Genomic DNA, 21,803 nt, shown 5'->3' on the forward strand with positions numbered 1-21,803 from the left:
GCTTCCTCATTTCACGTGAACGGTTTTGTTTTAGAGGAATATTTCAGGAATAGGAAAGTAACAGAGTTTTCATACATTAACAAAGAATGCAAAGTTGCAGGAATACTGTCTTGAGAGAAGTTCATTGCAGCTGCACTGTAAGCATTGGACTGTGCAATTTCTTAGATTTTATGGCTGTTTGAGATATGTGTTTGTGCAGTGTATGGCACTTGATTAACCACTTGCCGCCGGGGTTTGGTACCGGACACATATGCTTTATACGTGTGGCCGGGGTCTCCGAAATGGGACAAAGGGAACTGGGCCTTGTAACAAAAGACCGTGCTCGGAACAAAGACCAGGCTGCTGGGCGTTACCGACATTTTTTCACTCTCAGTGGTGGAGATAATCCAGCCTTGTTTTGAAACAGTATTCCATAGTTTTGGGGATTTAACGAGCGGATTACCACAGGGGACAAAAGCGTTCCACCACTGCAGCGATGAGCCACACAGTACCGCTGCACGCTAATCTGGCCCCTATTGAAAAGAGGTCAGCAGCGCACTGTGCCAGGTTCGTAACACAGACAGTTATATAACACCGCACAATCTGGGCTCTGTTTACAAGGCTGCAGGCCTGGCTGAAATACTCGGGCGTCAATAGATGTTGTCCGTCAGATTAGAGTAGACACCAGACAGTCATTCGTGTGGGTGTAAACGTCCATTAATTGAAATGATGAATTTTTTAAGAATTTTGAAAACTGAAAATGTTGAAAATGGCCCCGTTTGAGTGCACTGCATTTTTCAAACCACCCAGCAGCAAGTGGTTAATCAACTCTTGAAGTTTACATGTATCTTTACAAATCCGCTGGTTTAAAAAGTGACGAAAGTTAAAATTTACGTAAGACACAGCGAAATGGGTTCTGTGTAAAGCTTTCTCTGCCGTAGTTTTATTTTTTTCCTGTGGAAACTGAAGTGTATTTATCACAGTAAATAATTACCATGAGCTCATCACATGTACCTCATAGTGTGGCCAGATAACAGATTACACTTTCAAATGTACACATGCCCTCATAATGTGAAACAATTTTGTACTGATTTGCTCCAGGAAACAGTGAAAGTTTCATTCCACATGAAAAAAAAAAATCCTTTGTGAGCAAGATTATGCCTGTTAACCCTCCTTGATGTTCTATTTCCTCCTCTCGTTTGGCGTGACTGTTTGTACGCATGCAGTTCGCAGTTGGGAGAATTGTTGCTTTCCTCTGCCATTCCTTGCATTGTGAGTAGACGCCTACGTGTATATTACACATCTGGAAAGTCAAAGAGGGCTTGCATAATTTTGCATTCCCTAGAGGGACAAAAGGCCAAGTAACAGAGAACAGCACCTGCAGTTCTACGGGCTTGGGGTCGGAAGTGCACTTTTAAACTGAGTGGGAGGAGTTTCTTTTAAATTGTCGTAAGGTTTATAAGAATTAACTTGCATGTAGAGGGCTCGCGGCAGGAACATGTGTCGTGCAAACTTTCTACCGCCCATGTCTTCTTCACGATGTTAAGTGCACTTTTTAAAAAAATGTTAAGAATTTGCCCCGCCTTTCCTGACTAATGAGGGTGCAGTTGCTGTGCAGTTGCTGAATTTCAGGAAGACGCTGTGTTCGGGGGTTGTTTCTGATCAAATTGCCAGCCCCAAATCTTTGAAAATATGTTTGGGAAAAAAAAAAAACTGCACTCACTGGCCCCTAACATCGTGAGCTGGAACGACAGCGAATCACAATGAAAACATTTTTGAGACTACACAATATCCCAGATTTGGGGCAAATTTGGCTTCTGAAATAGTTGAAGTTTCCTCGTAGAATGACATCAAAGGTCCGCACCCGATTATCATTTTATACATACCCTCAGATGTGGGAAAATGAAAATATCAAAAGTGGGGTTACATGTAATGGTGGGAATTTACGTTTAATTTGAAAACATTTAGAAAACTTTCCTATACCGATTAACGTGTAAACGTCCCACCCTTACCTTGGTGTCATTGAAAACTTTAAACACAAATTGTATACAATGTTGTAGTTGACACAAAGTTCGGGTGATGAATTCATGGTATTCCTTTGATGTGACCGAGCAATAAAGTGTTCTGAAAATCAGATTACATTAAGCAGGCATTGTTTACATTGAAAATGATCTCCAGATTGATTCAAGCAAAATGTCAAAGCCCTCAAAGGAGCGGTTCCACTTAAACATTTAGGAAAATCTGTAATCAGATCTGGAACTGTTTTTGTTTTAAAATTTGTAAACACCCCACCCTCAGTTACATAAATGTTTAAAGGTGTAAACATCCCTCCCTCAGTTACATAAATGTTTAAAGGTGTAAACATCCCTCCCTTAGTTGTAGGTTGTACATGGGACACACAAACGCATTTACCGGAAACTCCATCCAAAAGTAATTATTTCCTGGACTTTCCATGCTTTACACAAGACACACGGAACTAACTCTGGAACAGAGACAGTTGTGGCACTAGGATTCTGCCTTCACAATTTTCAAGAAGATTGTCGCTGATACTTAGGCTGCAAGTTCAGTTTGACAGCTTTGCTTTGAAGACTGTGATTTGGAACACGACGAAAGGCGACCTGTTTGCCAGTCGAGTATCTTCCCTGTTCGTGCAAAATTGAAACTGTCAGACGTGACTGGCCATCTTCATCGTGAACCTTGTTCTCTGGATGTCCGCTGATGAAGGTTCAGGCATGCAGAAATGAGGCTTTACACCGTACCTGGAGTGAAGGTGTTTGTACATGCACACCGTGCGCGTAATTTATTTAAACTGATCGAAAAATGGGTGTCGGGTGTCACATGCAAACATGTCATTTGTCCAATGCGACGCGTGACAAAAGGAATCTGATACTTCTTTGTGACAGTTACGTCTACATGCACGCGTACTTAACACGCGCTTATTCACGATCAGTGAGCTTTACTTTTTTTTTTCCAAGGGAAGTCAGTGCTTCGCGTTTGCCGTGCATGAGGAGGAAAAAAGCCTTGCCAAGTTCAAACATTTTGTGTCAGCGCGTGCTTGTCCCGAGGTGTTTTCCTGGACGGATGGGGGGAAAGAATTGTACCATAGGATGAGAGGGAAGCAGGACCCCTAGGCTAACAACTGCCTTTCATACATGAAAATGATGGCATCTCATGTCTCCTTACGCAACCGGAAAGAGACATGTTTTAAACAAGAAGAAAAGCTTGACCAAGATCTTGCTGCATTAAGCTGTGTATTAGTTGTGCTTAATCTCAGCAGATTTCCATGTCAACGTACCAGAAAATTTACATGTGCAGTGTGGGTCGATTGTAATGCTCCTCCTCTGTAAGACCAAAGAGCAGGTTTCCATGTTACCAGGGAAATTGCTGATTTTTGTGTGTGTGTGTGTTTGGTTTGGTTTGGTTTGGTTTTGGTTTTGGTTTTGGTTTTGGTTTTGGTTTTGGTTTTGGTTTTGGTTTTGGTTTTGGTTTTGGTTTTGGTTTTGGTTTTGGTTTTGGTTTTGGTTTTGGTTTTGGTTTTGGTTGTTGTTGTTGTTTTGAAGCAGAGGATGGGTTAGTAATCAGGGGAAGCAAGAGCTGAAGTGAAGCATGATTTTTTTTTTTCAGCAGAAAGTATCACATAAATGTTGCATTTTGTGTGGTGTGTGTACATTTTTCAAATTCAGTCAGTTCAGTTTCTCTTTTTGATACCACACATCGAGGACACACGGCAAAGTAATTGCATCCAGGGGCAACACTGAAAGTGGAACTGGTTTGTGTGAACCAAAACTGCCGGGTGCATATTTATTTCATCATGTTTGTCTTGCGTTTTAAATTTTGGGCACTGTTCATAATAACGGCATATGAATGCTCAGTAACAATTTTTTCTTTCATTTGAAAAGTTTGTGTTTCACTTTTGGGGAAGTGTCGCCTTTTTTAAGGGGGAGGAGGGTCTTTTGTTTAAATTCATTTTAACTTTAACCCTTACTGCCCAAAACCTGCCATACTCCAACAGCAGGTTTTGTGAGGTTTGGGCAGGTTTGGTACTGTACCTGAGGAACTTGTTGTTGAATTTTGTGAGACTTGGGATGAAAGGCCCAGGGAGATGGTGTTGGATTCTGTGTGAGTTGGGACACACACGGGTCACTGTGTGCAGTGTCTGGCTTGCTGTACCAGTTGTTGGACTAAGCTTGATTTTGTCAGGTTTGGTACTGTTCAGTGCAAGTCATCCTATACTGCATAGACCCATCCATACCATATCACTCAAACTCCAACGGGCTCATTCTGTTGGAGTTTATCAGGTTTGGTACAGTAACCTGCATGTACAAGTACATGAACCTGTTGGATTTTGTGAGTTTCAGTATGCTTTCTACTGCAGGAGCCTAGGGGGTTAGGGTTAAAGTACGACACGTACCTACAGAGTGCTGGTATCGACAACATTCCACATTGCTGAATTTTTTGTTTATTTATGTACATTTTTATGTGCCATGAACATGTACGGTACATCTATATGTGCCAGTGTCTTATAGGGCTCAAGGTAAGACATCCGTGAGTAGAATTTTTTTTACCGCTTTTAGGCAGGTTCACTCTCAACAGCTCCCAATGTTTCTGTCTGGATATCGTGATGAAAACCTTGCTCAATTTTGTAGCAGTTTCTAAGACTCGCCATGGGTATTTTTAAGAAAGGTCATGAGCACCGGTCCTTTTACAAGTTTTCGAGTCTGTGAACATGCTACACATTAGAACATGTATGAATTTTTTGTTTAAATTATTGTTTAATTTCATTTTATGACACACACCAAACACGACAGAACATTCACAATGTAGAAAATGCGACTTTTAGTACAGAAACTAGAAAATGTTTGTGTTCAATTTTTTTTTCTTTCACTTTCCTTGCAGGTTCTTGGATAAGAAACATCCGGATCACTACAAAGTCTATAATTTGTAAGTATTTTCGAGTGCCTCTTCTGAATAAACGTGTAGTTGATCCAACTTACTGAATTCATTGCAGATTTTTATTTTACGGATTGGCAAATCCCTCTCTTAAACTGAAGAGTCTAACCCATTCAAAGAGTTTATTTCCAGAATGCAGTGTAAAGCACCATTTTGGTACCTTCTAGAATTCCATCTGTTCCTGGCTCAGGCTGCCAAAAGTTAGGTTTTGAGTACTTAATACAACTTATGTCAGTTAAGTGAAGAAATAACTTTAGGCACACTCGGTGTATTGTTCTTATTACTAGCATTTCGTACTTGTGGAAAAAGGTCTCCTTTTTCAAATGTGTAGGACGTGTTTTGGAAGTAAACCTTTCAAATGTACATGTACTTAAACGCTTTCTCCTGTTTCAACGACACTTTGGGAACTTGAGCTGGGGACAGACTCTCATTTGGCCATTGCCCTGTGTACAAGTAAAGTAGAAAATCTACCAACCCCAATTTATTTCACAAATCTTTTAACACTGGAGGGAAACAAATCCTTATTTGTTTTCAGCGACAGCATTGGGTACAGTGGAGGCATGAGCCCAGATAGTACCAATGGGTGTCGGTTTCTTAAATGTTACTGGGGGTGGACAGGCAGTTGTCAACATTCCCTGGGAAAGGACAAGCAGATATTTTAACCCTAACCCCCTTAGGCTTTTGCACTAGAAACCGTACTAAATCTGAAAATCTTCAACCGATACCTGTACCCTATCTACAAGGGGGTCACTGTAAATGCCGACCTGTGACTGGACAGAATCTGTTCAACTCCAACAGGTCAGTGTTAAAAGTTTGAGTCGTTTGGTGTGAATATGTTTCTGCAGTATAGGCCTACCGATGGCTTACAGAATCGTACCAAACCTGACAAAATCAAGTTCAGTCCAAGACATGGTACCACGAGCCGGTCGCTCTGTGGAGCAGCCACTGTGCATCCCCATTCAAACAAAATCCAGCACCATCACCCAAGGCCTCTGTTCCACAGTCCAACTACCCTGAACAGCAAAAGAAACGTGCCACTTCTGTCAAAGGTCACACATATAAATTCACTTCAAAGAAATAAACAATTTTTCTACACAGGTATGCCGCTATACCCCTTACTAATCACATGCCCAAAAGCAAGTGACAAAGAAGAAATTGACATGCACAGCAACTTAGTTACTGAATCAAAAGTCACAGAATGTAACAGAATGAGCCTTAAGTTTTACGCAGAAATCAATGTCACAGGACGAAATAAAGAAGTCACAATTATTACTTTTCAATAATATGTATGCATAGTCAGTTAAGATGGCATCCCTGTACAGAAACCACTCGTGCACATCATTTTGACAAAACAGGTGTTCACTTTGTCATTGGTTGTTTAAAATGTTGTCCATTCATGGGTCGTTTTTGCTTGGTGGAGAGTGCTTTTGTGTGTGACTTTTGATCCAGTAACCAAGTTGCTGTGCATGTCAATTTCTTCTTTGTTATAAAGATAATCACTTGCTTTGGGGCATGTGATTAGTAAGGGGTATTGCAGCATACCTGTGTACAAAAACTGTTTATTTCTATGGAGTGAATTTTTATGTGTGCCCCTTAACAGAAGTGGCAAGTTTCTTTTGCTGTCCAGTGTACATGTATGAGTTGAACAACAAGTTCAGAATGGATGGAACCGGATCAGCCAACACTCGACAAAACCTACAATGCACTGTTGGAGTTTGAGGGACTTGTGGTACTGGCAGTTAGGGTTAACCCTAGATGAAACCCTGGTCTGGGCTAGTCAATGTGGTTCCCTTTAGACAACCCAGTAGGTTCCAGGTTCAACAATACTTCATCCCTTCAATCAGCATTTAATTTAATGGTCCCAAACTGAACCAAAAATCTCAAACATTCCCAGTCAAAAGGCAGAAAAAGCTATAAGCAAATGTCACATGTAAGTGATATGTCTTGGTATCGAGCAACTTCTTTATTATTGTTGGTGAGATCTTGCATGAAAATCAGCAGACAGCCCAAAAAAATTGCGTAAAATTGGCTGGTCAGTCCGTTGAATCTGTCATTGAAAAGGGGACAATTAATCTACCGATACTGGAAAAATAATTGAAAGCTTTTGAATCTGTGGGTGCCTGAAAGACAGTGCTTGAGGAAAAAAGGTGGACTTCATCATAATTGTAGAAATCCTCAATGTATATAAATCTGCATGTCTATTCATTACACTTGTTCCTTCAGACGAGAAAAAGGAAACTGAAAATAGCACTATTTTTAGTCTTTATTTTTATCATGAATGGCCAGGCCAGTGCTGAATGTTTACTTTTATTGTGGATGTAAAAAGCGTCACGGAAAGGGACACAACCTCAGGACAATTTACTCAAGCCATCTCCACTGTTTACCCGACAATTTAATTTCTTCCCCGTTGTTGTGAGGGAAACGTCTCAGTGTTATTTTAGAGTGATTGTTTAAGTACATTGTATATACAGGGCACTTTTGTACCGGTATTTAGTTTAGTGGATTGACAGACGGACACCATGCGCTTGATCTGGCATCAGGGGCGTGACACATGTGAATATTGGCGTTGGAGTAATACCAATAGGGTTGTGGTTTACTTGATGAAAATTGCATATGGCGCTGCAGAGGTTCCTAGCAAAATAAAATGGGGGGGGGTTGTTAATACTCTAGTAATATTCAAGGCTGAAGAGTAAAGTGTCATGTTTTAGAAGGGAAATTCAAACCACAGACGAATTTCTCACGCATTTGATGCTACAATTCACGCATTTGATTTAAGGATAGAAACAATAGAAAGAATTGTTCAATTTAAATATTTTATGTGAAATCAGGACAGAGAGGCCTGACATTTCTATCCCAGCAGAATCCCAACGCTCTGATCCTGGCAGCTGCCAGGATCGAAACGTCAGACCCCTCCTTTTTGATTTGTGGTTTACATGTACATGTAGGTCACTGTAGCCAGCAAGGAGTTGGCAGCAGTTTTTGTAAAAGATTGTTTAAATGTGTTCAATATGAAATATTAAGCATATGTAAACATTTTTTTCAAACATGGCCTGAGATTTGAATTTCCTTATACCGGTATTTGAAATGGATGTGAACACATGGGTGAATTCTGGATATCAATCAGTAGATGCTTGACAGGACCAACATGCTGAAATCTGTCATTTGATTCATAACTGCCAGTTTAACCAAACCACTTGACGCTGGGTGACATGTAAACACACCAACTTTTCCTTAATTGTTCCAGGGAGGACATGTACACTTGTTGAAGAATTCTTATTTCATTTCAGCAGTTGACGCATTAATTTGTCGTGCTTGGTTGGGTCAAGGCACAATTGCAAGGTTGCAGAATTTGTAGTAAAAAAAAAAAACACCCCCAGCAGCTTTTTCGGGTAAGAAAATCCAACATTAACTGGTTAAAACACTGATTTGTCAGTGATAAATGTGACCTGTCACGACAAAGTGAGAGTAAAGTCGAATCCCACTCTTTCGTATTTTCAGGGTTCAAAGTATTATCGAAGTGGAGGTCAATTTTTGGGTGTAGAGAGTAAACCGTCTCCTATTTAATTCCAAATATTTCGCAGAAGCACATGTTTAAGAATGTCATTTTCTCAGCAATTTTGACGAAGGTATTATTCGTGCCTGGTCTGAAATGTTGAAACAATGTCTGGAACAAAGACGCAAAGCTGCCAGAATAATGTGACATTGTCACCTTATACTTCTACCCTAAGTGTTCTGTGTACATACTATTGGAAAGCTGTCTTTATGCTGAATTAAAAAATGCCAATATCTCAGTTTTTGAAAATTCTGACTTTCAGCGCATTTAGTGACGACAGGTCACAAATAGGAAAAGTATTGGAACAGCCAAACTTACACAATGGCCTGTGTGTGTTCTTTTCCGCAACATTCAAATAAATACAAGCAAATTTAAAAATTGTCGGCACCCAAGTTCATTAGAAGGATTCTGTCGATTTACCTTACTTATTTTTTTTTCAAATCCATCATTTGCAATTCATTGGACATAGATCTGTCAGATCGGGGTCAGAGGCATATGGCCACTTTCAAGCAAGTCGAGAGAAATAAAGAGACAAAACTAAGTAAATTTGTACAGCTTTGTCGCAGACAAAAATATGGGCAAATGTTTGCTTAATGGAAGAGCATCCTGGCAGGCTGATTTACATTGTACCAGTACTGTACATGTACAGTGAAGCCTGTGAGTGGTGCTCATGTGCACATACGGTACATGTACTTGTACATGGACGTGCGTGCGTGGAGAGACACACACTCTCCAGGAAGCTCCGACTCGACCCTGCAAATGCAGGCCTACATTTCTAAAGGTTATCGCAGGTTAAACAAGCTCATGGTGCTCGGTCACGCTTACTTCCAGTTCCACATTTATAATTTTGTCGGGTGGTGTGATGTACAGTATGCTATCCACGTGCATGTTTGCAATGTGGAAGCATTGCGTCATTTTGTAACACTCCCAATTTCAGTGGATTTTTGAGAACCTTCTCAGTTGGACATTCCACGATCTTGTTTATGTACATATAGTTTGGGCATTTTTGGGCTGTGCATTGAGGAACACCAGTAACTGAAGTCAATTTAGATGTAAGAAATCGGATTTTTATTTTGCATTAGTGATCCTAATCTGAACATGATATACATGTACTATAGTAAATGAGTGAAGAAGACACAGTTTGAAGGAAAAAGGCTCCTGTGATGGATTACACTTTTGTCTGTTTCGGCATTTGACATGCTCGGATCCATTCAGTGTCACCCGCAAATGCCACACACCAAAAACCTTCAACATTTCAAAGAACATGCACAAGTAACATTGTGCGTGCAGATGCAGTGGTCTCTCTGTGTGCTGTGGGGCATCTTTGCAGAAATCAGCAAACGGGGGGCATTATTCATGCGCAGATCGCGATGACTTTGGAAGATCTGTGGGGCAGAATAAGGCGCTTTATGGAATTATCATAATGAAATACCTGTGCATCTCAGAGGTTGTTCACGTGCGAGGCACCTTTCCACGATCCACTGAAGCAGTGGTGCGCGCACAAAGGTGGCACATGACATTTACAATAGAATGCCGAGAGCCTCACTAGCATTATCCAGTTACTGGAATAATCGATCAATGTGTCGATTATTCACCTCCGTATATATATTGGAAACTGCCTTGTGGAGAAAAACACGAGGCTTTCCTTCCAGAATGCGGCAAGAGAATGGCAGAGATTTTCAACCAGAAATCTTGAACATCCCACGCACATGACCTTTTTTGGTTTAAAATGACACAGATATTGCCTGTGGGTACACGCACCGTACGTGTACTTAGTTGAAAGGCACTAGTACATGCACATGCATGTGTAGCTATGGCATGGACGGGAAAGACACTACAGCAAAAACAAGTCTTTCCCTTTGACCTTCTCAAGACAGGCCACTTGTTTCTGTGATGAGTCTTGATTCAAATCATGAAAAATTAGCATTAGCATTCAGTTCCAGGTGCTTGTAACCAGTCCAAAAGGACATGATTAAATTGATGGAAGAAATCATGAAATTTGCGAGCCTAACATCCAATGCAGGTGGCATTTTTTAAGTGCTTTGTCCTGTATTCTCCTGTTCGAAAAGTTCATTTTGGGAGGGGGGGTGGTGAATCCTCCACATTTGAATAGATTTGACTTGTGAACTGACTGCTCATTGCCAATGGCCACATCTTGTTTGTGATACGGTACATGTACATGTACACACGGCTCCTTGACTGTGCTTACATGTACATGCACATGTACAGGTACGTGCATGTGGAGGAATTGACACGAAGATGCTAGTGGCTACTTTTTCGTGGTTTCTTACCATTATCTGAAAGGTATGTTCACAAATTGTGAAATTAACGTAATTATTCGTGATATCATTTCCTGTTTTCTTACCTTTATCTAAAAGGTCTGTTCACAAATTGTGAAATTAATTATTCATGACATTTCCTGTTGGCTATACAGAGTTTGGCTGTACATGTAGATCAGTGGGCTTATAGTAGGAACAGCTAATATTGAAAACCTCGGGGGGGTGAGCACATGTCCGTATAAACGCTCTTTTTTTAAAGAAGAATGCAAATTATGGTCTTCTGAATGTAATCAGGGGACTTAAAATTGACAAGATATCACCTTTCCAAGTCAGACTCTGCTGCAAACCGTGTCTCTAGTGGTGGCCAGAGGGTTCGTAGGGCAGTAGTGCAGGATGACATCTGTCAACCAGTCAGAAACAACATGAGTCTCTTATGTGACCAAGATACATGTAATTATCGCAGTTTCTAGAGCTGTCTCTGATAGGCTGGCACACGGGGTGGCATAAAAGTTGCATGCGAGAACGATACTAAAACAAGCTGCCACGGTGCTGCTGGATTATCTCCTATACTTGCCGGTGTGCTTGTAGATGTTGAATAGTCCTTTAACCTAGTAATGAGAAACAGTTCTGTGAAATGCACATTCATGACAACCTAGGGTCGAGTTTGAAAAACACGCATTATTACCCATACCTGCCAACTGTTCTCATTTAATCTGAACTGTCCTGATATATAAATTTTCAGACCACGAAAATCAGTATGTTTTGATTTCCATAAAATGGAAAAAAAAAAGTCCCAGCAGAAGAGGGCACTGTTTGTAGAAAAAAGAGGGGACACTATCAAAATGGCATCTACTATGCATACATACATGTGAGTACATGTACATGTATAATGCCGATGGCACATCTCACGCAGCTGTTTGTTTTGCCGTGAACCCATAAAATGGTTGTTCTGATTTCTGACGTGTCTATATTGGCAGGTGTGCTAACCATTCTTTTGTATTGTCGTCGTTTCTTTCCCACAGATGTTCAGAGCGCAACTATGACACATCCAAATTTTACAACAGGGTAGCCCACTACCCGTTTGACGACCACAACCCGCCAAAGATTGAGCTCATCCAGCCGTTCTGTGACGACGTGGAGAAGTGGCTTAAGGAAGGCAAGGAGAACGTTGCGGTCATCCACTGCAAAGCCGGAAAGGTAGAAGTCCCATCTTCTCAAAACTCCGGGCCAGTCCTGGCCAAAACTCTCAGACAGTCCGCCTCGAGCAGAAGCACCCCCTCATTGGTTAAAAAGACCCATATTGGTCAGGAGTGTTCATTTGGTTGGTAGCGCTGCGACCGTGACGGGTTCGTTTCGTAGTCGTTCATGGACCAGTCAAGTTCAGTTCCGCCCAAATGAGCCTTTAGTACTGAGACAATGGTGCCCCCTTCTTGGTCCAGCTCGAGGCTCATCAGGTTGAGAGGGTGGTATGGCATCAATGATATCAGTGCAGGTTTGCCCATCCCTATCCACCCTGAGCTGAAGTGTGCCCTCACTGGCAAAAGAGAGGTTAGGCTGGTGAGAAGTTTTCATCTGAGCTCATGCAGGTGCCTGGTGCACAATCTGAGACCATACATTCCAACATGAGTTGATACCGCGTACGTAGCACGTTTCTAGTGGTACACATACAGTACAGGGCAATGGAAGCTTAACCCTGGGAAAACGACTGCGACAAAAGAGGGAAAGAATTCGCAGCCAGATTTTTTTATTTTGACTGCTACTTTCTCCTCTGCAAATTCATTGTGAATCTGGTATGAAAAATATGTGAAAACAGTGTGAAAATATTGTGAATGCCATGCGAAAAATTTGTGTGTGAAAATGATTCAAAAGATGTCCGAAAATAATGTGAAAACAAAATGAAAAAGTGTGAAAGATTTTCCCACTGTTGAGGTCACCTCTCAATTGCACTGTACTTTACATTCATGTTAAACAGTCTTTTCTACATTGTATTTGTTCAGAAGAGCCTCAAGTGAATTCACCACAGATGTGAACACTTCAGTTCCAATGCTGAATATAAACCTTGTTGTCTCAAGCATGCATGTTTAGTTGTAAAAATTGCCCAATTGATCTGCGGCTTCAACGTTTGGAGAAAAAGATGCTTGGGACGTACATGCTGTTAGCAGTTCCTTGCACTTTGAATAGGTCCAAGCTTTGTAACTGTTCTCATTGCATAGTGTTGATTTTGCCTTCTGTATTTTGTTTAATTCCTCGGTCCAATTGAAGGGGAGAACGGGTGTGATGATTTGCGCCTTGCTCTTACACCAAGGGAAATGCAAGACAGCCGAGGAAGCAATGGAGAAGTACGGGGAGAAGAGGACAAGAGACGGCAAGGTGAGGGGATCTCTGGGTTCAGCTCACCCCCCCCCCAAAAAATGACTCGTTCCACGTCCGAGAGATTAACACTTAAAGAGTAAAGAAGGGTGAAATACCGTTCCCCCCCTCCCCCCCGACTCTGATATCGTTGCCGAGGCTTCCAACGTTTTCCCGGTTATGTCTTACAATTGTTTTGACTGGCCGGTCAGCCGAATTGTTCACATTTCCCATTGACGGGCTCAGTGCGTAGAGACTGACGCATGGGAGGCTCTGACTATGCATGACCCAACAACCAAGACCACTAATGTCAGTCTGAATGGAAAGTGAACAGGTGTATGCATAGTGACTGTCTTTAAAAGCATGCCAAGTATCCCCCCCCCCAAAAAAAGGACTGGGCACAGGACAGTCAAGATCAAATATATAAAAAGTATATATTGTTTGTTTTGGCATTACACTTCAGCAGTGCAGGACTCCATCTCGTTGATGTGCTCCACTTCCAAAGGATTCATGGCCTTTTTTTTCCCTGGGCCTCTCTCCCATTAAAACGGGTCAGTCACCCCCGGAAAGATCTCGGTGTGTCATCTTGGCCCGCGTGTGAATAGTAAGATTCACAGGTGGACGCACAATAGATCTGGTGGGGTGAGCCACGCTCGGGTCTTGGTGATGAAAGAAAACTCAACACAGTCAAGAGCGCATGAGGAGTTTAAAATAGCATGAAAAGCTAGACAGCCCGGGGCTGAAAATGTTGTTTTAACTGTGGACCTGGCACTCCGATGAGATGATACCTGAATTTCTATGCTGTCATTTTTTATTTTTTTTTTTTTCTGGGAATGTCAAGTAAGCATTTACCAGCCTTATTGTTTACGGGAACATGTACCCGTGGGCAGTTTTCACCGTATTTCCATTTGATTTACATAAAATGGCGAAAGAAACTTGAGGACGAGAAGGTTGTCACCACAATACTTTAGGGAGAAATGGATATTTTTTTTCATGCTGTTTTTTGTTTGGTCTTTTTTTTTTCCCCCTTTCTTTTTCCACTGCTGGGAGAAAAAAAAAGCAATCAGTGTTAAATGTCTGTTTTTTCAGTCACAAGCTACCGGTTCTTCCTTCTTCTGGGTTTATCGTCGGCTTTTTTAAAAAATTCTTTGGTTTTTTTTCTGAGAGTGTATGCAAAAGTGTTTGAAGAAAATGTGAAGGGATGGAATCAGAACACAGAAAGTTTGATTTAAAAAAAATGGTACGCCCACAAAAAACAAGCACAGCAAAAACTAAAAACGAAAGCTGCTAAAGCCAATGTCTCTTGATATCATTTCTCATATAAATTTTTAAATTGCAGTATCCCAATCGTCAGTTTTGACATACCCAAGGGAGTTGGGATGAATGATTTGACTGTCAGTTTTTCGACTCGGGTTGTCAGAGGGATTTTCTATTCCTGAAGAGACGTACTATCTTACCGAAGTGACGTCGTTCTTGTTTTTTGATAGGCAGTATACGGCTGGGATTTATCAAATGCCACTCCAGATATCCCTCCTCTTTATCTGGAAAGCAACACTGAAAAACAGTAGCTTATTCCCACGCACAAGCAGCAAGCATGTGAATAAAATACATCAAATGAATGCGGTTACTCCCCGCCTGCGATCAATATATTGAAGCTGACTTAACCACACCCGGGCACGGGATGTCATCCCCCTCCCGTCCCCCCCCATCTTCCACAAATGAAACCTCCTGTATTAATGAAGATCCTTGTGAACGTGTTCGATCCATCTGTGAGACGGGCCGATCAATTTATCCCCTCTCTGCCAGGACGTTCCTGCAGATCTTATGCAGAGACACTGTTTCCCCCCCCCCCCAACAAAAACAGTGTGGCGTTCAGGTCAGTACGCAATCATTGAACAGCCAATCCTGTTGCGTCGACTGTGTAAACAGTGGTTGCATGCGAGCGTTTGCATTCTGAAATAAGTTGACAAAAGAGCTTCAGACGTACATTGTAGACAGAATGCTGTCGGTTATTTTTAACGTTCACAATACCCGTATGCACACGCTGGTTATCTTTTCAACCTTAAAAGTTGGAAAGAAGAAAAAACGAAAACGGAAGTCCTAGTAAAATAATACTTCATGGGTGAACCCTTTTTTTTTTTTCCGTACAAGTGCCCAATACAAGGCCTGACAATGACCACTCAAGTGCGAGTTTAATACAAGAAAGCAGAAAGAAATTGTAGAAGATGGAAACAAGAGGCCCATCACTTTCAATGTGGAACTTGTTTGTCAACACAATCACATTGCCCTCGGACTCGGATACGTTTCACTTACAACTGGAAACATGGTGGAGGCATAGAAGTCCTGACTGGAATTCTCCTCGTATCACAGCACTGGGTCTCTCGGAAAACACCGTCGGTTGAGGGGGGAAGAGGAGGAACGGGAACCATTTTCCCTCAAACACATCACAGTGACAACTGTATTGTCCGACAGTTTTCTCTTTTTTTGTAATCAGTGGCGCACAGTGACTGTTTATTGATGTTTAGAGTAGACGAGTCTCATAAATATTGCCTACTATTCACAGGCAAGGCAAAAGTTTGCAGAAATATCACCCTAGGTTGGCATCAGGCTTCAGCTCCAAATTAGCCCAGTTAACTTGTTGAAGAGGCTCGTATTTTCATTTAGATTGTGGCCGTAGTGTTTATTTTTGATATTGAGATTTCTGCACGCGATTTTCAATACTTTAATTTGTCAGTTTTGTTAATTGTTAATTGTCAGTTATCTTCTGTTGTCAAATGACGACAAACCATCGATTGATCAGTAATGAAAAGGCAGCAATGTGACAGTGACACAGTGAAAGAAGACACTATCGGCAGAATATCAGGTTTCTTTAGTTCAACCAAACCAGGCTTTTTATTCAGGCAGTAATGGGGCGGTCAGATCAGCTTCTTGGCAATAATCCCAGCCAGTGCAGTGTGGATTTGCTCTTCATCCCACACACCACTTCATCCATTTTCCACAGCATTAAGTCTTTTCTCCTTTTTACTGTCTTTTCTTCTTTTTTTCGACTGTTCTCCCCCATTTCTCTTAACATCTCATTTTGGTGTCGTCAGCTTAGAGGACCTCTGGCTGCTTTATACCGCAATGAATTTTTTTCCCTCCAAAACTTCCCCACCCTGGAAGCACTTCCTTTTTATGTCGACCGTTTGGTACTTCAGCTTTTTTCAATACGAAAACGACAGAGAGGGAAATTATTATTTGCGCTTCAAAGCTTAATAACTGTTCCTCTCTCTCTGGGTGGTTGTTTGAACGTGCCTTGTTGTTTGCTTCCTTGTTTGGCAGGGCGTCACCATTCCAAGCCAGAGGCGCTATGTACAGTACTACGGGGAGATCATCCGGAACAAGCTCACCTACGAGACGGTCACGCTGCTGCTGCAGAGAGTGCAGCTGGAGACGGTGCCCATGATGAGCAACGGCTCCTGCTGCCCCTACTTTGTCGTCTACAAGCAGAAGGTCAAAGTCTACACGTCAGAAGTTGTCAAGGTGATGCACCCGACGAGGGTGGTGTTTGGGGCCACTCGTCCGGGTGGGAGAGTGCCGATGTGGAATTTATTTTGTAGATACGGCATGGGCCTAACTTTTCAAGAAAGGGAAGCAGTTCCGAGAAGTTATTTCTAATGTTAACGTACATATACAAGCTTAATGATGGGCAAGGCATTTCAGCCAAATCAAATGACTCTTCTTGGAACCTTTCATGTGAGAGCAATTCATGTTGTGTATTCCTAAACTTTCTCAGTTTTGTGGTGTACATTGTGTACATTATTTATCCCCCACCCGTAGTGCCAAACTTACAGTAAAAGTTGATTTCTAATATCCATTGCTTTGGTTAACTTAGCTTCAGCTTGTCTGTAAGTCCATGTTGGTAAAACATTGTAACCTCCGTTCAATCTAGTGACAGTGTTTGAGTTATTGGGGATTGAAAACCATCAAATCCATCATCACAGCATCCTCACCTAGTTTTCCCGGGGTAAGCCCCGCATGGCCTGGCGCAAATCTGGCACAGAGCCAGTAAGAGTGTTGACAATCACCCTGTTGCAAACTGCTTGCGTCCAGGTGCCTGCTGAGCTTTGCTTTATGAAGGAATTTGCTACTACATTCTCTGCTCAATACCCGTTTCTTTGCGCAGGTTTCGTTTGTCAGTTTTTTTGGGGGGGAGGGTGTGTGTATAATCTGCTGTGCTCGCAGGACAGCCATATATTGGGGTTTCTTCTAAAGCTGGGATCATCATCAGATTTGGCCGAATTAAAGGCTGGATAGCGTAGAGGGTCTGTGAAGCAGTACTTAACGATTATTTCATCGCGTGTCAAGTGATGTCGCCACAATGGTTCAAATCCGTGAGGCCCATATTTACCAAAGCTGTGGTGTTGAAACTGCGCGTCTCCTGACATTTCTGCTGACAGACTGTTTTTATTCAGCAAAAGTTGTTTGTGCCAATTTTGTTTTGTTTTGTTGCTCTGCGAAGGCCAAGAAGTAAAGTAGTTTTGTTTTTATAGACACAGATATGCTCTGCTTTTTACAAAAGCAGAGCTTTTAATGTCCTCGCTGAGCGGAAATCAGGAGGGAATTGGCCACAACTGACAACACCTTTTTCGCCAACAACCTCTCGACTGCTGGTCAAGCTCATCTCTGCTTGGACAAAATGAAATCGGCTCATGATCGTCAGGGAAACACTGTTTGGAAATTTAATCAGGCTTTAGCCTGCAGTCCAGAAAGCCTGCTCGCCAGGAGATTTGTCAGTCATTGCCCCATCTCCGCTTGCGGTAATCTGTTGACTGTTGTGACACCCAAACCTGTCGTGCTCGTCGAATTGTAGAGTGTGCTACAGTCAACCTGTGGAGCTTTTGGAGGAGAAAAAAAAACAGCACTTGGCTGTTCCCTCTTCATACATGCATCTCCAGCTGCAGCGGTGATACTTTGCAAATTTACAGAATACTTCAGCTCATCAGGATAATGTGACATCATGTGGCTGTTGGTGGTCAGTAGCCAGTTGATTGTCGGTAGAAATGGCTAATCAGTACTTCTGGTCAGTTTGCTTTGATTTCGAACATGATCAAGGGACACCCCCCACAAACTGTAGTTCTTGAGATCGGTACCTTAAATGTGCAATTAGATACATGCGCTTGAAACAAGAAAGTGTCACTTCCCATAGGTTGTTCAAAACAGAGGACGGTTCGAGTTGTCTGCCTCTCAACAATCGTTGACTGCTGTGATGTGGGATATGACGTTTTGAACATGTCACAGTTCACATGTCATGTTGTCTGGTATAGTGGTCCCTGAATTACCTTATACGCTGCGGGGATGGGAACGAGTCCATTACACAAGCGCGACCATTGATCAAATTCCCTGGTAACCTATGCACAAAATGTATCATGGGTACCACTCAGAACTGAATCAATGAACGGCAACGGTCGCTCTACCCGAAGCTCTTCTGTCTCATGCGCATGCACATGCTATCGGCAGAATGAGGTGCCACACGGTTAGTGTGATGTGTGGATATATCGCTCTGTCATGTGATCAGGTGTTCAAAATGCCATATCCCACACCGCAGTGGTCAACAATTGTTAAGTATCACATAAGAAAAATATCTTTCATTACCTAGTGGCTGTCGGCATGTGATTAATGGGGCATTGTGGGTTCAAATCCCAGCTGGTTTATATTTTCCCCCTTCTTTGAAGTCCTTGCATGTCGAAGGACATTTAAGACAGTTATGTAACATGATTTGGCAATTCCATGATATTTTTGGGGGGGAGGGGCTGAAGAGGAAATGGCATTAGTGACTCAAGGAAACAGGACGACAGGCCTCAAGAGAAGAAAAAAAAATTCTTTTTTTTTTTTTAATTACCTGGAGGCAAGGTTGTCGTATTCTGAAAAATTGAAGTGCTTATTCCAAATTCCCCAGCCTGCCTGCTGGAAGTGAGCAGGAGCTTGACAGGAAGTTGTGGGTTTTCTGTAGGGTGGGAACTGTCTCCTCGTGGATGGTGGGCGGGTTGGCGGAGGAGGTTTTAGACTTGTCCCCAGTCATCTAATTATACTCAGGAAGGAAGAGGACCTGACCAATGCAGGGTCGTTAATTCGTTCGGCCGAAGAGGCTGGCCAGGCCTTTGTTTTCCGTAATTTCATTTCCTGGTCGAGTTAATTTGACACGGCCCATCCTCTGTGACACCTTGTTGAACTCCAGGATGCGAGGGGCTGGTAATCATTTCATTAACAGCAATTGAAAGGCACTGCTTAAGTTGTGAAATTCAAGTTTTTTGAACATGTATGACAGCTGTTCATTGCTAGCAAGGTGTGGAGAACTATTGATCTATCATGATAACCTAGAGTAGATGCTTCTCTGTATTGGGCGTTGGATAGCTTGAAGTCTTAAAAAGTTGGCCTGTCGGGCAGTTGCTAGACCTGTGACCGTCCATTCATGAGTCGCAAATTCTTTTTTTTACTCCTTTTTTGGCATCACATGAACAATCTTTTGATAAAATTTTTATGTACGTAAAAATGAAAGACTTCACAGGCTTGTCGGTGAAAATTTGCAAAGTCAAGACAGCATCGTGCAGTCATGTCCTCTGCAGAATGTTCAGTGGTTACAAAAGCTTCGCGCTTACCGGTTGCCATGGTCAAGTTGTCATGTTAATTTTTCTCCCTCAGTACGTGACAGCTTGTCATTTAGTAAACTTTTTGCTCATACATTTTCAGTCTGCTACACTGGGTGTCCATAATTTGTATGGTTTAACCCCCAAATAGGTGCGTGTGCCTGAAGTGGCATCAGAGTAAACAGCGCCCTCAGTAGTCATAGCCTGAGAAGTTTTTAAAGTGTGGGCGGAGTAACCCAAAAGGTGTCTGTCATTTTTAGCGGAATTCATATTTGCACAAAATTATTAGTTTTCAGTGTGAAAACCTGTCATGGAACAGTAAACCTTCATATGTTACTGCTGTTTACTCGGTGATTGTGGTACCGTAGACCAAAAAAACTGTGGGGCAAAATTCAGAGGGTAATGACTTAAAGTACGGATCGCCAGGAGTGTGGACGCTATGTTTGTGTTCAGATTTGAGAGATTTCAGGGTTTCGACTCTGAAAGTGACTTTTCTCTCGGGTGCCGAATTATCAGCACTTGAAAATAGGCTGTCTTTCATTGTGTTTCTGGATATGTATTCTCTTTGCAATATTTCCATTGGAAACAGACATCACAAATCAGAGCGGTCTTTTTTCCGTCCTTCCTTCTTACATGCGGCAGGAACCAGACTTTGTCTTCAATTTAATGAATTCTTAAATTTGATCAACCCGTTATGATTTTATTAAAATGGATTTTGATTTGGTTGATCTGCCCAGGGGATCAAGAGAGGCGAGAGGATCATTGAGTTTGACATTCCCACTACGGTGCCCATCTGCGGCGACGTCAAGGTTGAGTTCTTCCACAAACCATCCATGCTCGTGAGTCGAGTCTTTATTTTGAAGGTTGAAAAGAAAAAACTAAAAGTAAAAGGAAAGCAAAAAAACCCAGACCAAAACCATTACAGTTGGACCGCTACTCTGAATTGTTTCAGTTGCAGAGATGGGGTGTCAAGCCGTTGAAGCGAGTTGTGGTATTTCTGAGCATTTGTTTGAGAAACTTTATTCCCTGCTACGGAGTAGTTTCTTTATGGGGGGCATTATCCGGGTTTAGGGGTTTGTTGTTTTGGTACACCACCCAATCCTGCCAGCTGTGGTCAAACGTGATAGACAGAACAAGCGGGCAATCAAACATCTCACCTGCAAAAACAAAAAAAGCAGGTTAGGAGCACAGACAGCACATAAACTGGACTTCAGCCCCAACAGTCCTCAATCCTCCAATCTCAAGTGTGGTTTTACATACACCCTAGGGGGGTTGAAAAAAGCCCAGCAATGTGCTATGGCCTATCAGAACTGCCACACCCGAAAACGGAGTCTCTGCTTTGAATACAGTGAATTGCGACTCCATTTTGTTTGAGCAAATGCGGCAGAAGCTGTTCTGAGGTTTTGTCATCTTCCCGAGTAATTAGCCACCATCTCCCTTTTTTTTTTTCCTTTTTCCTTTATCATCGGCACCTCCAGGACAAGAAGTCCATGTTCCACTTCTGGTTCAACACTTTCTTCGTGATCCACCCCATCACGGAGCAGGGCCGGCCTGGCTCGGCCACCTGCAACACGGAGGTTATCCCGGTGGCCAATGGGGGCGAGGAGCTGGTCATGGGCCTGAACAAGGACGCGCTGGACAAGGCCTACAAGGACAAGACCAACAAGCTGTACTCACCGAACCTCAAGGTAAAAGGGGGCTGGGCGATGCCGGGTGCATCATTTCAGCTCGAGGCTGCTTGTTGGAACCAACAAGTGTCAAGACGTGACTGCGTGGGGTCTTTGGGGTGCTTAGGTGTCAACTGTGTTTGGCACCTGTTCCATGAAGATTTGTGTTAAGTGTACCTTCTCTGTGTGTGTCTGTGAATGGCACTGTTTTACGTCTTCAACCCAAGATGAGCATTGACCGGCAAGCGGCACCCGACGATGTCTTCTCAAATGTATGTCACAGATATGCATATTTTCCATGTTAATGAGATACCTCTCGGGGGCTGGGCTATTTCACCATTTTTTTGTGTTTTGGTATCTCCTATTTATTAATCAAAACAACTTTCACATTCTGGATATT

At 42.3% G+C, this 21,803-nt stretch overlaps 1 protein-coding gene across 1 annotated transcript in view; it reads left to right on the forward strand.

The window, feature by feature from the left end:
* Positions 1 to 21,803, forward strand: part of LOC110973279 (phosphatidylinositol 3,4,5-trisphosphate 3-phosphatase and dual-specificity protein phosphatase PTEN-like) — a 45,676-nt gene that overhangs the window by 16,830 nt on the left and 7,043 nt on the right. Inside the window, exons 3-8 of the mRNA XM_022223974.2 lie at positions 4,876 to 4,920; positions 11,784 to 11,958; positions 13,024 to 13,131; positions 16,432 to 16,632; positions 20,474 to 20,575; positions 21,215 to 21,424. Of these exons, the coding sequence (XP_022079666.1) occupies positions 4,876 to 4,920; positions 11,784 to 11,958; positions 13,024 to 13,131; positions 16,432 to 16,632; positions 20,474 to 20,575; positions 21,215 to 21,424 (841 nt within the window). The remainder of the gene's footprint in view (positions 1 to 4,875; positions 4,921 to 11,783; positions 11,959 to 13,023; positions 13,132 to 16,431; positions 16,633 to 20,473; positions 20,576 to 21,214; positions 21,425 to 21,803) is intronic.

Source organism: Acanthaster planci, linkage group LG19, assembly GCF_054643075.1.
Source record: "Acanthaster planci isolate LZ-2023a linkage group LG19, COTS_SCS, whole genome shotgun sequence".
Lineage (NCBI taxonomy): Eukaryota > Metazoa > Echinodermata > Asteroidea > Valvatida > Acanthasteridae > Acanthaster > Acanthaster planci.